This window comes from Vicia villosa, linkage group LG1 (assembly GCF_029867415.1).
Source record: "Vicia villosa cultivar HV-30 ecotype Madison, WI linkage group LG1, Vvil1.0, whole genome shotgun sequence".
In the NCBI taxonomy this organism is placed as follows: Eukaryota; Viridiplantae; Streptophyta; class Magnoliopsida; order Fabales; family Fabaceae; genus Vicia; species Vicia villosa.
The window spans coordinates 212,994,323-213,006,514 of NC_081180.1; the positions used below are offsets into that span (position 1 = coordinate 212,994,323).

The window sequence follows — 12,192 nt, forward strand, 5'->3', positions numbered from 1 at the left end:
TTAGTACCTTGACAATCACACATATAAATGAAATAACATAAAACATGTGACAAGGATGTTAACCTTAAAATCTCTGCCTCAGTGAAATGTCCAGCCTCACACTCAAACGGAGCTCTGTCACCACGCGCAATACATGAGCAAGCATGACAACCACGATAATACCACCCATACGGAGAGGCAACCAGCATTTTAGTTTCTCCCACAGTCGCACAAAATGTAATCTGCAATTATGGAACCAAAAGATAATACGATACACAGTCAAATGCAACGGAAAAATGGAAATATATACTAAATCAGAATAAACGGCCAACAACTTCCAAACATACAGTTCTGAGTTTTATAATATCCCCAATAGGCATTACAACAGCCTTTGAAAGCAATTTCTGTACAAGAGTCATCTGTTGATTTTCAGAGTTTTGTGCTGAAAGCTGTGAATTGGAACCCTCCTGGCCAGACAACGTAATCATGGAATCCTTCGGAAAACTGTCAAAGGAAGACAGTAATGTAACAATCACATTGCATAAAAATTAAAACCACACAAAAGCAAATCCAGGGAGCATACCTTTCTATAAACTCTTTCATCGGCAGTAAATCAATATTCAGACCAAGGACGGTAACATTAAACGTGTTTGTCACGGACAGTGGAAACTTACCTATTCAAATAGAATGTTACATAACCATCTGTATCAAAATACAAGGATATCTAACACCAAACTTGATCAATTACTAACCCTGTTCCTTGACTTTAGCATATTGAATCATGACAAAAATAGGACCAGAATCATCTCCGCGCTCCTGCTTGAACTTCATGAATTGTTCAGCATAGGATTCCCAAAGCGTGCAATTGATAGTATTCTCACTGAAGAAATAATACAAACCATGTCATCTACATAGTCACATAAGATATGTTTGATAAATTATACAATAAATATGAAAACAAACCCCCCGTCACGCAGCATCATGTTAATCTGCTGCTTCCGGGCACCTGATGTGGTCTGTGAATACCCAATACTTTCCACCATACCAATGACATCTAAAACACATACAGCCAAAAAAACCTTAAAATGAAACAACACATAAAAAACAAATCCAGTCAAACAGAATAGAGATAAAATATTCTACCTATTAGCACATCCTTGTTAAACTTGCCGTTTATTATATCAGTAAATTTAGTAAACACCAACGGCTTTGGAGGTATTTCAGCGTTGTTATCATCCGTAACCGTAGTGCCAGCAGTAAACTTCAACATAAACTTATGAGACGAAGGTCTGAAAGCCGCAACATTAGCCTGAACCTTAAAATTGGAAACAGTGTAACTATGATCCAAGACCATTTTTTCAGAAAAAAGAGATACATGCGGTGTAGGAACAACAACATGTATGTCACCACCCTGGAAAAAACATTAAAATCAAACATACAACAAACCAGAAACAATATATGTAAAAACAACCGAACAATTCACTTCATTACCGATACATCAACAAAAATCATCTCAAAATGCTCCCTCTTGTTCGAAACAACTATCCATTTGTGGTGCACACGAACAGAAACTTTCCAAAGTTCTTTGCTGTCATTGATGTCACATATTTTTGCTAATGGTCTTGCCATATTGAACACTGGTATGATACTGCAGAAAAGTGTAGCCAACCAATACCATAAATAACCAAACCATGTAGGAGTTACAAACTCTTCATTCCACTCTTCATTACATAACCATAACCGATGCTGAAGCTGAATGGAAAGAAGCATATAAAGTCCTCATTAAGCATAGAAGCTGCATGGACAAACCGAACTTAATGCCAATTATATGAGACATCAATGGTGGAATATGGAACAACATACGTTCATTAATCATCAAAATTACACATGGCGCATCAAGAAGAAACAAATTCTGCTGTAAGACTAAGCCACTTGGCAGCACCACATAGAAAGTTCAAAAAGATAGAACTTTCTTATATTATAGATGTATGAAGTTTGATGTCTTTGGAAATGATCTCACGGTAGTTATTTTTTTACGAATGGAAACTACTATCAATATTGTTTTGATAAATTATAAGTTTAAGTATAATAATTTATTTTCAATAGTTTTAATCAAAGTACTTGACAAAATGAATTGATCAGAATGATAAATGAATTTAAAACAGTGACTATAAAATAGATTGAAAATGTTCTTTTGAAAGAGACATTCTAAATTTCAATGTGTGTTTCTTTAAATGTATAAAAATGAGCCTATATATTTTCCTATTACTTTGTAAATTATTAAATAGGTTAAGTGATAATCTTAGTCATATCTATATATGATTTAGGATATAGGTGAATAAGTACAAACAAACTTGTTATAAATATAAGAAAGGAACTAGAATCGCCAATTTTTGGATGAAAGGAAAAATACTATATTTAATGGTAAAACGTTACTTGGTTTAGGGTTTGATAATACTCAGTCGATGAAAAGTAGAGATAATCGAAAAGCTCGCTACGGTAAGGGCACTTTCTAACGATATTATATGTGATTGAATGCATATGTGTTGGTATGAATGATGGTGTGCCCAATTGGGGGTTTTGTGATAATTGTGTGCCCGATTGAGAATGATGTTGTGTGCCCAATTATGAATATGTGTTTATGCTGTGATGCTAAACTTGTGAAGATACTTTCATATGATTTTGAATAAATATATGAATTGACTATTGAGAAATGTTTATGATGTATTTTCATATCTGTGCTCATGCATATCATAGTACGTGTTGGCCAAGTGGGTCTTCACGGGGTGTGATTATCGGGAATGAATCCACCTTAATCCTGCGGGATTTACTGAGTCGATGCTAGTTAAGTTAAAGACTAGTCATCATGAGGAGATGCCTCATTGTGGAGACTGGCCACGAAATTAGTAGGAGATGCCTACGACTCTCTGCGGAGAGGTTAAATTCCGGAATTCATGCATGTGGGGAACCCGGTTAGGGGGATCACACCCATGTAGAGTCCACATTAGAATATTTGTGCATTACTTTATTTGTTGAAATAAATATTGTGACTATTGTATATCATGTATTACTTGCATGTGTGTATTCTTTCTTATATGCTATTTTTAGATTGTGATCCTCTACTACCTATATGTTACGAGTTAACGCCCACCCAGACCATGGCATAGTGCCCGATGCCACCACTGGAGATGGTGACATGGACGACGTGGGATTTTACTGATAGGGACCGACTTAGTGCTTGGAGTTTAGACCCAGCTGCAGGCACAACATACTATCATGGGTAGGTCGTTATCACTACTTATCTTGACGCTCTTCAGATACACCAGAGTACAGTCTGGAAGATACCTCCTTTTCCTGTTCCTATTCATATCTTGGGTGCTCCATGGTATACCCTAGTAGACCCTCAGTCTGGGACGCAGACGAGTTCGGTAGGGAGTACTGCACCATTCGGTGGTCTGGGAACCACCACTCAGGGAGGATTTGAGGTAGGTGGACCTTCGGTACCGGTGGAGACATTGGAGGAGGCGATGCATAGGGCAGCAGCTGCTGCAGGACTAGGACCTTCAGGAGGTCCAGAGGTACCTCACATGGTATCTCCTTCTGGAGTTTCTTTAGGAGAGGACAGTTGCTATGAGATTCCAGCTCCCTCGGTCACCCCGACCATGTGGATTGATTTGGTCACCACTAAGTCAGGCGATGATACTAGTACAGAGGTGTACGAGGCCACATCCCGGGTTTGGGCCCCTTCCGAGAGCTCTCGCCTGGTTTGTGGCGAGCACCCTTGTGTTTGTCCCCTCTAGTTCCAACGTTATTGTATAGGCTCACCATGACTTGACTACTCTGACGTAGATGATGTTTAGCCGTAGTTATTTTTGGTACCCTTTTGGATGACTGTATTTGATATTATTACACTTCTAGTGAGCAGCTCATATTATGTTTAGGCTGTAGTATGCCCTAAGTCCATGACACACTTGTGTTTAGATGTCATGAACTAGGTGCTTTATTTTGGGGATTTGTAATATTCAGGTATATACATTTTGCTTCCTTGAGGAGCACTACCGATGCATATAGTACTATTCAGTTTTAAAAAACAGTTGTCTTGCTTTTTAAAATTATATGCTGTAGTTCCTTCGAATATGTTAGAGTCGGCTTCCCATTTAATTTAGCATACACCGTTGTTTCAAAAATATGAATACTTGCTCTTGTTTAGAAAAAAACGGGGTGTTACATTGTGGTATCAGAGCACGGCTTTAGATCTTCAAAGGGGAAGTGAATTAGGAAGTCATTGGTCTAGAATCTTTTAGATTACAGTAGTTGACGACTCAGTTCTAATGAATAGTTTATTAAGTTTGCGATACTGAGTTGATTCAATGAGATATATCTTGGGAATCAAAGAAGGATCCTAATATAAGTATTGGGTTTTGTAGGAATAAGATGCCTCCCCGAAGAGCACCTACATCCCCTAGAAGGAATGATCTCTCCATAGACCAAATGGCTCACGCAATGAGTGCTATGGCAGCAGCCGTGACCGCGCAAACCAATGCTAAGATGCAACGAGATACAGAGAAGAGAGAGCGAGAGATCCGTGCTGCTGGGTCTCGTACTCTCACTCAATTCCGTCACCAAGACCCACCTAAGTTCCATGGGGAAGGAGGTCCTAATGCTGCTGATTTATGGCTTCAGGCATTAGAAAAGATATTTGGAGCAATCCATTGCCCTGAGGGGGGAAAGGTGACTTTAGCCACCTATCAATTACTGGGAGATGTCGAGTACTGGTGGAGAAACACTAAGCTTATGATGGAAGGTGCTTACGAGAAAATAAATTGGGAAACCTTTAAACGAAAATTTCTAGCCAAATACTTTCCTGAGACTGCTAGGGAAAGGTATGGTGAAGAATTCTTGAAATTGCGCCAAGGAGGTATGACCATCGAGGCATATACAAATAAGTTTGAGTCTCTATCAAGGTTTTTTTGCTTCTTCAGAGATGGTGTCGATGAAGCTTACATGTGTCTTCGTTTCCAAGATGGTCTGAGGTATGAGATGCAAGATGCAGTGGTACCTTTGGGAATTCGACAATTCCAAATGCTGGTGGAAAAATGTCAAGATATTGAGGATATGAAGAATAAGAGGGTAAACCGTGGTAGAAATTTAACTGCTGGAGGACCTAGCCATCCAAATAATCATAATAATAATCGTGGTAAACAAGGAATGAAGCCTTACCAACACCCTCAGAATGATCGTGGACGAAATCATTCTACCAATTTACCCCAAGGAAATCAAATGGGAGGGAAACAAGTGTGCTACCGTTGTGGTAAGGAAGGACACTATGTTAGTGATTGTAAAACCCCTGGGGTTACCTGTTACAACTGTAAGAAGCCGGGTCACTATTCCCGAGATTGTAAGGTTCCAAAGGTAGAATCAACGATGCATGCAACACAAGGAGCCCGACCCATTGCAAAGGGGCGTGTCTATACTATGGACGCTAAAGAGAGTGGTCAGGCCAATAATGTGATACAGGAGGATTTCTAAGTTGCAGGCAACACTCTAACTACCTTGATTGATAGTGGGGCAACCCATTCATTCATTTCCTTAGACTGTGCAAATCGTTTGAACATAAAGATATCTCTGCTGCTTTTTGATTTACAAGTTTCTACACCTGCCAAGAATTTAGTTGTGAATTCAGCATGCTTACACTGTTTAGTAGTCATCCAAAATAGAGAATTTTTGGTCAATTTAATTTGTTTACCCCTACCGTCACTCGAGATCATTCTCGGGATGGATTGGTTATCCTATCATTATGTCATCTTGGACTGCGCTCGCAAGATGGTATTTTTCCCTGAACCCGGAGTTGTTAAATACTTGTCTGCCAACCAACTTAGAGTGACATTGAGGGAGGGAGCTCAAGAGTTTTTGTCACTATACAACATAGAAGTAAACCCAGAAATTCAGACAGAGAATGTACGCGTGGTTCAACAATTCCAAGATGTATTCCCATTAGAGATCCCAGGATTTCCCCCGATACGTGAAGTGGAGTTCTTTATAGACCTACATCCTGGAACAAGACCGATTTCGGATCCCCCTTACCGAATGGCACCAGCGGAATTAGTAGAGCTAAAGAGTCAAGTAGAAGATTTATTAGAGAAGGGAATCATCAGGCCAAGTGTGTCCCCTTGGGGAGCACCAGTCCTCTTGGTGAAGAAGAAGGATGGACGTTCACGCTTATGTGTAGATTATCGGAAGCTTAATAAGGCAACTATTAAGAACCGGTATCCCTTACCATGAATCGATGATTTGATGGATAAGTTAAAGGGGGCGGCAGTTTTTTCAAAGATTGACTTAAAGTCTGTTTTGGGATTTTGGGGATGTTTGTTGATAATTATCTGTTTTGATGAATCTCCATGAATTTGGTGTTGTATGATGTTTGATGATGCATAATATATGTTATATGTGTGTATGTTATATGTTGTGTGGCTGTTTTGTGGTGTTTGATCAACTTGAATCGATTTGGTCAAGGTTGAGGAATTTGGGATTCAGGTTCGTATGCCGTCATTTTGCGATTGAGAATCTGTGAAATCGCTAGTTCGCGCCGCGTCCATGTGTTGGCGCCGCGAACTGCTTGGCAGAAAGCTTAAGGAAAATTATTTTACTCAGTTCGCGCCGCGTCCCTTGTTGGCGCCGCGAAGGCGTCGTTTCCTGGCAGCGCGTCGCGAATATTGTGTGGCGCCGCGTGCTGCTAGTGATTTTGGAAAGTTTAAATATGCATAACTTTTGAACTGTTGGCCTGTTTTAAGTACCGTTTCGAGCAGGAATGAGGCTTATGAAATATTCTTTGTGTTATAATAATGAAATGAGTAGCATCTTGAATTTATTTTATCATCATTTGCTTATTTTGATGTATGACGTGTTGTGGATATATATGATAAGACATGATGATGTATGATGTGTTTAAAATATGAGTCGTATGACGATTTGTTTGAATTGTATGAAGAAACTTATGAGGCATCCTATGCGAGGATATGAGTATGATGTGAATATTTTGTTAGTTTGATGAATGATGTATTGTTGACATATATGATGAAATGTGACAATATAAGATGTTGTTTTGAAAAACATTATTAGGTGATGATTGTAGAGAATTGTATGATGATGATTGATTGTTTTTGGAATGATGTGGATACATGTATGTTATTTCTTATTGATAATGATGATTGATGTGAATACATGTATGTTCTTTAATGATGATGATGATGATTGATTGATTGTATTTGAATGATGCTAATGTATATAAACATACTTTGATGATGATGATGATGATTTGAGTATTAGATGATGTTACTCATAGGCTAGACGATGGTATAAGTATGTTTCATATATGTTTGCATTCATTCATATTCATTGTTGATGCTGTATCCATGATGATGTGTTGGATCAGTGAAGTGCATGATTCCCATTGTGTGGAATTTGTGCTGGCAGGGCCGTATCTTGATGATGTTGGATCGGTCATGGGTTATTCCCATTTGATGATGTTGGTACCACATGCATAGTGTCAGTTGCATTCATATGCATGACTTTTATAACATGATTGGATGTATTCCAGTGTTATAAATATTGATGATGTGTTAGTGGATTGTTTTGTGATGATGAAACTTGTCTGAATGTCTGTTTATGAAACAATTGGGTGAATGATGTAACTATGATGTGTTGTTATTTATGATTCAATAACATTTGTTAATTTGAATGAGACTCACCCTTACTGTTGACATTTTCAAATTGAGGATAGCTGCTTTCGACTTGGTGAGGACTAGCTCATAAGTCGGTTTAGTTGTTGTGTCGGTGTCATGCTCTGATAGATGTAACACTGGGGGAACGCTAGTTTAGAGTTTATGATGTTACTTTATCGTGTTGTTATTGTATTAGATTCTGTGGGATATTGCATAGATGATGTTATGCTTATCCGTATGATGAATTTTCCGCTGTGTTAACATGAGATGTTTATGAGTTATGATGAATTGTTCCTTAGTGAAAGCATGACAATGAAATTTATGATAAATTGTTTTAATTGGAATTGTGGCACCCTTGTTTTCATGTTTTACTCTGAATTATTTTATAAATTTCCGCGGGGTCTAAAAGGGTGTTACAATAGTGGTATCAGAGCAGGTCGGTCCGTCCGGCCAATTGTTGAGTCAGTTGAGTTGCGCGACAGTTGTATATTGTCGGCATTTTATCCCTTGGTATGCGACATGTGAGTGAATCACTGTCGGTACTTGGTTGTTTGTTGTGGAAGTTGGTTTGAAACAAGTGGGGGAGAAGCTTCACTTCTCAGTTATGTTTCAGTTGTAAGATGATTGATTCAGTAGGCTGTTGTTGGCAACAGTGTGAGCGTTGTTGGAGTTTGTTGTTTCCCGAGTTGAAGGTGGCTTGGAATTAAGACTCCACTAGGAATTCAGTTGGAACATCTTGAAGGAAGATGATTAGAGGTAATTGACAGTTATTGTAAGAGAAGGAAATTGGAAAGTTGCGATGTGTCAGCTCTACTGGTGTACTGCGAAGATGTCAGTTGAGTAGCTTTACGTCTTGGAAGAGATTCGGCTGCAAGTTTGCAGAGAGGATTGATGTTGTAATGTTTCAGAAATCGCACCTCGGCGATAGGATGTGTTGCTCAAGTCATAAGAATGTTTGGAAATGAAGAGATACGATAAGGGGCTGTTTGGAATGTGATAGAGTTGGAGAGAATGAGTTTTGGAGAGAGATTTTCGTAAGCAAAACGCAGGAAAATTGCTGAATAGCTGCGGAACTTTGAAAATTCATAACTGGAGTTCTGGACATCCGAATTGAGTTCCGTTTGAAGCGTCGGAAAGCTAACGAGATGAACTTTGTTATAAAAATAGTTGCAGCAGCTGTAACGTATTTAATAGCGATTGAATGACGTTGGAAAGAGGTGAAGTTACGGTTACTCTTGTTCTTATAACTAGACTTGTTTATTGGTACTGCACGGGATGTCAGTGTCAGTGTTGAATGGATCGAAGGAATAATTAGAAGGTTTGTTGAGGAGTAATTTTAAGAATTGAATTTACCAATTGAGGAGTTTTGGATATATCGTATAGAGTGTCGCTGCATGATGTCAGTGTTGCATTTTTCGGGCAATGATTGGAAAATTCATATCTTGAGTTCCGAGTGTCGGATTAATGTGCCGTTTGAACCTACAAGGAGGAGGGATTGTGTTCTAATTTATGGAAGAGTTATAAATATAGTAGAGTGACCCTATGAGGAGAGGTTCTGAAGACAGTTATGGAAGCGTGAAACTGGTTGAATAGGAATGCCTACTACCGTGATTGTTTGAAACGAAGTTGGGTAGAACATGTTATTGATGAATAAGTTGATGAGATGTTCGGTCATAAAGATGATTTGAGTACCGATGGATTTTAGTGAGAAGTGAATTAGTAGAAAAGATGGAATAAACTTTAGAACTCTTGGAGTCGTAATTGTGATGGCAAAGTAACGATAGGTATAAAAGAAGAATTGTAGAAAATTTCTGACACCTATTGGTGTGAAGAAGGCTTCGTTGAGATTCCGAGTGAGATGATATTTGAACGTGAAGGATATCATGGAATTTGGGTTAAAACCACGAGTTATGAATGTTGTCCTGGTCGTGCGGGCTAATTGTATGGTTCAAGATTCGAAGTGTCTAGTGATTATAAGAGTGGAATGTACCTCTTTGATCAAAAAGGGCTTAATATGAGGTAGCAGAGATGGTTAGAGTATATTTTTTTTTTGGGATTAAGATTTTGGTTTGAATTACCATCCTGGTAAGAAAAATGTTGAGCTATTGTGTTGCGTAGGAAGTCTTTAAATATGTCGGTGCTAATGATGAATGAGTTAGATTTAATTGGACAATTTTGAGACTTGAGTTGGTATGTGAAGGCGGTCCTAATAGTGTTAGGTTGAGTATGCTAAAAGATGACTAGTGGTACTCTTGACGAGATTAGAGAAGGTCAGAAAGATGATGTTGAGTTGATCGATAGGTTGACTTTGAATTACCAAAGTAAAGGCGGTGAATTCAGAATCGACGAAAACGATGTAATGAGGTTGAGTGATTGGATTTGTGTAACTGATGTTTTGAGCTTCAGAAGGATATTCTAGAAGGACACCGTAGTGAATTATTGGACTATGACGATGTTAATGAGTTTGGGTGCAAACTCGGAAAGGGACACTATTATGTAGTAACGACGGTTTATGCTTAAATATGATTTTCAACTAATATTGACAAATTTAGGACTTGATCACCCTAAATCTCTTGTTGGTAGTAGATGGAATCATATAGAAGAGATAAGCTTGTTTTGTTACCTTAATGGTTTAAGATGTGATGAATACTAAGTCGTGAGAATAATCACTCACCATGTTGTGTGAACTTATGAAGAAGTGAATACGAAAGAGTGCAATATATTGGATGATGACTTAAGACGGGTAATCAGAGTCGCGCAGCGAAAGTGTGATGTGGAGTAGTGTGCAAGTACTATTCGTGGACAGTGAGGAATTAATATGTCGGAAGCCTACATAGAGAATATGTATTGATTTATATGTTGGATTTAGAATCTAGTGGAGGTAATGATGTCGTATCGAAGAATTAGAACTCTTTTGAATAATTTTCGAGATGACGAACATGTTATTATGGTTGTACGTAGTTAACGGGTATGTATTTGGCAAAGGTAAGATGACGAGTTGATACTATATGATGTTATAATAATTTTGTTTCGTTGTTAAGGTGATATTGTGGATTCCAGATATAATGAGGAATTATACTCTATGAAGGACGAAGTTGATTTAATTCTTAAAGAAGAGTGAGATTCAGTTTGAGCTATTATGTAAGCAATGGTATATCCAGGCTGATGAGTGTGATTATAACTACTTGTGTACACTCATTCCGATGGTTGGAATGTTTAATAGGTGAAGTAAATCAGGAATTTGTTTTTGAGTGCGAGTAAGTATTGATGAGTGGTGGACTAGTACCATGGATGGTAAAGAATGATTCTTGAACGAATGAGTAAAAAGGACCAGAGTTGGGTATAACTCAGAAATCTAATTGGTATAGATGACTGTAATGAGTAATCAGAGTAGTGTAGTGAAAGCAGGATGTAAAGTGTTGGATAATTGATGGTGTGACTTAAGAGGAGTCAGATAATTGGAATTCAATGGTAAAGGAATATGAGTATTGAGTTTCTTGAAGGAAGCAGTTGGTAAAAAGTGTAAGTATTATTTTATCGCTCAGATGGAAGAGTGTGTCTAAGGTTGATATGTTTGGTGGATGGAATGCATTACTGCAGTGTTGATCAATGTGATCGTACCATGGTTGCGTAATTATATAATTCAGTTATTGGGCGTATTGAATGGGTTGTACCTCAATGTTCTATTGTTATTAACCTTTTAGAGGTATAACGAGTAGTACACCTTTGGGTAGTCAAATGCGACGTAAGAGCTGAGATTGAATGTGTGAGATGTGTTTCCTGTTGGTTATGTCAGATGGATTTTGAGGATTGACTGATGGAAATGTTACTTGGGAACTGGAGAGCCAGATGAAAGACTCCTATCCGGAACTCTTTGATTGAAGGATCTTTTCGAGGACGAAAACTCTTTTAGTGGGGGAGAGTTGTAGCATCCCAAAATTTATTATTTAATTAATTTAATTAAGTTTTAAATTAATTAATTTGAATTAGCATTTTATTGGAATTATGTGGGGAAGAAATAATAAAATGTAGTGTTGGGCCATTGGTGGAGTTAGTAATGTGGGGGTGTTAGTGTGAAGAAGCCCATTACTAAATTATGTTATGTTTTGATAAAACAAGAAAATAAGAGAAAATTGAGAAAGAGAGGAGAAAGACCTAAGAGGGAGAGAAGAAGAACTCATATACAAAAGCCATTTTCGTATTCATGGTGCAGCCTTCACAAAATGGGTCATAACTCTCGGCTCGTAACTCCAAATCAGGTAATTCTCGAAGATTCGGATTCTACACGAAATTTCCTTCGATTTGATATATTAATTCGTGTCAGGGAGGTTCTCGATGAGGGATATAAGCGAGTTTGAAGATGGGAGATTCTTGCTGAATTTGAGGGAAAAGGGCTTACGGGTTTGATGAAGAAGAAGGGGAAAAGTCCAGATTCTTGGCTAAGGTAAGGGGGGACTCTTCCGATTAACATCTATTATCGGGTTATGGATAA

The 12,192-nt window shown here is 38.2% G+C and overlaps 1 protein-coding gene and 1 pseudogene across 1 annotated transcript; one reads left to right on the forward strand and one right to left on the reverse strand.

Annotated features, from left to right (window-relative positions):
• LOC131594536 (uncharacterized) lies at positions 1 to 1,749 on the reverse strand. Its single transcript, XM_058866708.1, has 8 exons — positions 1,471 to 1,749; positions 1,123 to 1,390; positions 943 to 1,033; positions 732 to 859; positions 563 to 653; positions 327 to 483; positions 64 to 221; positions 1 to 7 (listed from the first exon to the last, which is right to left on the reverse strand). The coding sequence occupies exons 1-8, from the start codon at positions 1,747 to 1,749 to the stop codon at positions 1 to 3; spliced, it is 1,179 nt and encodes a 392-aa protein (XP_058722691.1).
• A 2,664-nt stretch (positions 1,750 to 4,413) lies between these two features.
• On the forward strand, positions 4,414 to 6,261 carry LOC131594547 (uncharacterized; annotated as a pseudogene).
• Positions 6,262 to 12,192: the final 5,931 nt, after the last annotated feature.